The sequence below is a fragment of the Pygoscelis adeliae genome, unplaced genomic scaffold, assembly GCF_000699105.1.
Source record: "Pygoscelis adeliae isolate BGI_AS28 unplaced genomic scaffold, ASM69910v1 Scaffold21, whole genome shotgun sequence".
Lineage (NCBI taxonomy): Eukaryota > Metazoa > Chordata > Aves > Sphenisciformes > Spheniscidae > Pygoscelis > Pygoscelis adeliae.
In genome coordinates this window covers 10,348,783-10,351,538 of record NW_008824243.1, presented here as the reverse complement: position 1 = coordinate 10,351,538, position 2,756 = coordinate 10,348,783, and the positions used below count along the sequence as shown (strand labels likewise).

The following is a 2,756-nucleotide window of genomic DNA, read 5'->3' as shown; positions in this document are numbered from 1 at the left end:
AAAGAGTGGTTAAACATTGGAAGAGGCTGCCCAGGGAAGTGGTTGAGTCCCCATCCCTGGAAGGATTTAAAAGACGGGTAGATGAGGCGCTTAGGGACATGGTTTAGTGGGCATGGTGGTGTCGGGTTGACGGTTGGACTCGATGATCTTGGAGGTCTCTTCCAACCTTAATGATTCTATGATTCTATTCTATGATTCTAAGTCCCAAATGCAGCTTTTATTCTACCTCTAAAGTGATATTACTCTAAAATTCTAATGATTCCAGAATTTCATTACTAGGCACTTGAGTGAATTCTTTACATCATCTTCAGAAAAACCAAGTTAATAGGTATAGTCATGAGACCAGCCTGAACTTGAAAAACCTGGATGATGCCTGGAAAGAAAAATATGAAAAGAATCTGACACCTACTTTGCGTCCTGGTCCCAGTCCTTTCACCATGACTCGTACATGCAACACGCCCTTCCCACGTGCTTTCTGCGAAAAGAACAACTGGTTAGTGTTCTCTTTGATGTAACTACTGCTGCTCTGGCTCCCCTGGAGTCTTTCATTCCCTTTTGATCCACTATCATAGTATTCTTTAAGTAAAAATAAAGAGTAGGCAGTAATGGGTACAGAAGACAAATATGGGGATTATTGCACAAAGACACTAGGAGAAAAGGAGGCCTGGATACAGCCATGGCAGTTTCAGGAGAACTTCTGTGCTAGGCTGTCAGCTCTGTGTACAGAGAAAGCTCTAAGATCAAAGTATCTGTGACCTAAAGCCAGGGCAGAAAATGACATATCCAGGGGTACGTGACTGAACTGGCAAGGGACTAACAAGGACTAACTCAAAGCTGTTTTCCCTTCTCTAATGCAGCGACTTCTCTCCTGTGATCAGTGGATTCCTTCTAGAGGGTAAATGAGAAAAGCAGGCAAGCTTTATATTTGCTGTGCAGGAGTCCACACCTTCAGTGCAAAAATTCTAGGGGCTTGCAAATTGACAATAAAAAACACCTGCTGTAAAGCATAGCCATGCTGCCACCACGTGGATGGAGCTCCTCTGGGTCTCTCGCTTTCTGTGTTCTGGTGCAATTAACGTACTAACAACTTTAACAGTGACAGAATAAATCTGGCCAAGCACAGCTATACAGCTATTATGAGGCTCCGATGAGCACAGATTAATAGTGAAGATGTTCTTATATTCCTCTGAGTCAACCACAATAAACTGTTGGCCAGCAGTGGCACCAAACACCTCTGACATGAAAGGCTGGCGCGAGATCCACCTAATTTAGGATGAGGATTTTCAGCTTAACCTTGCCTCATTCTGCTGTAATGAGGACCATGACACAGCCAGCCTCTTCTTCTCCTGCCACCTGGACACCCACATGGTTTTTTAGAAACAATTACAGTAAACTGTATGCAGCTAGAAACTACACATGCAAGGACATCACCTTCTCTGACTGGAACTGCTGGCAGCAGCTCAGTTCTCCTGTGGCAGAAAGCAAATATAAAACATTCAGCCAGTAATTACAGCCACTTCTCAGTCCCCTACAGTGCAAAAATTGAACTGCTGCTGATTCAGGGGCTACATTTCCAAAATGGCTGAGAGATGTTCACTTAGAAAAAAGGAGCTATGCAAACTGGAGGTAGAAAAGGATAGGCTCCAAGTTACACTTCCCAATCACAACCTGCGCAGCTAAGTTCACCCCCTGGGCATTTCTGACTGCTGTTTCAAACACACTTTGTCTGTGTGAAGATGTGCAGTGTGTCAGATGAAGCTAGGGCAACTGTCAGCAAACAGCAGCGTGCTGCTCGAGCGCTAAGGAACAGAGCTCTGGACTGCTGCCTGTGAGCGAGGCATGTACCCAGGCAGTGGGGGGAGGCAGTCAGTGATCCCCTCTGGGAGGGCGAAAATCATCAGTGCAGACTCACCGCTGCTGCCGCCATGGCTGCGGTCTGGGCCGCGATGGCAGTTCCCTTCTTGGCATTCTGGAAGCCTTCTGTGCCACAGGACGTACGGGCGAACGGCCTGTTGTCAAAGCTGACCACTTGGATGTGGGTGCTACAGAAAGAGGGGGGCAAAAGAAAGAAGCAAGCTGGAACAAAACTTCATTCTCCAGTTTCTTTGCGCTCACCTTGCTGGCGCGGCTCGCCACAGGACTCCCGTCTCCCTTCTCCAAGCCACCCTAACTCAGCGCTCCCTTTCGAGGTACCCCACTTACACGAACCCGCTGCAAAGACCTCCCAGCAGCGACCTTCTGGTCACCCTAGAGAATCTGAGCGAGGTGGCGAAACCTTTCTGAATAAGGTATACTTTATCCAGGTACCCCTCAGATACCGCTTAGCTCTTTCAGACCCACCTCTCACTGTGAGCATTTTACCTCTTCCGTTTATTAAAAAAATGCACAAAGCATTTCTAGAACTTGAAAGAGCCTTAAGAAACAGTAAAATATCACACTAGGGATCGCTAATGAAACACAACCGTTTCTCATGGAGAATATGACAATTTTTTCAACAGCTGTACAGCTGTAGTGCTAGAGCAGAGGGCTGGAAGTAACCTGCCATTAAAGCTGTCAGCATCTAATTATTCATATCAGAATGTTGTCAAAGCGTGTAATAACAATCTTATTGCTGTTAAAGACACTGTAAGGACAGTTATGCTTCCTGAACGGCACTGAGGTTTGAATTCAGTATCATTTTCTTCCCAGTCATGAACACCACTCCCCTGGCTTTTTTCTTTTGAGCCTTTTGATCAAAACGATGACTGCCCAAAGCC

At 46.1% G+C, this 2,756-nt stretch overlaps 1 protein-coding gene across 1 annotated transcript in view; it reads right to left on the bottom strand.

Moving 5' to 3' along the window:
- MRPS11 (mitochondrial ribosomal protein S11) overlaps positions 1-2,756 on the bottom strand; it is a 4,757-nt gene that overhangs the window by 1,585 nt on the left and 416 nt on the right. Inside the window, exons 3-4 of the mRNA XM_009335184.1 lie at positions 1,913-2,042; positions 410-475 (exon numbers count right to left, since the gene is read on the bottom strand). Of these exons, the coding sequence (XP_009333459.1) occupies positions 410-475; positions 1,913-2,042 (196 nt within the window). The remainder of the gene's footprint in view (positions 1-409; positions 476-1,912; positions 2,043-2,756) is intronic.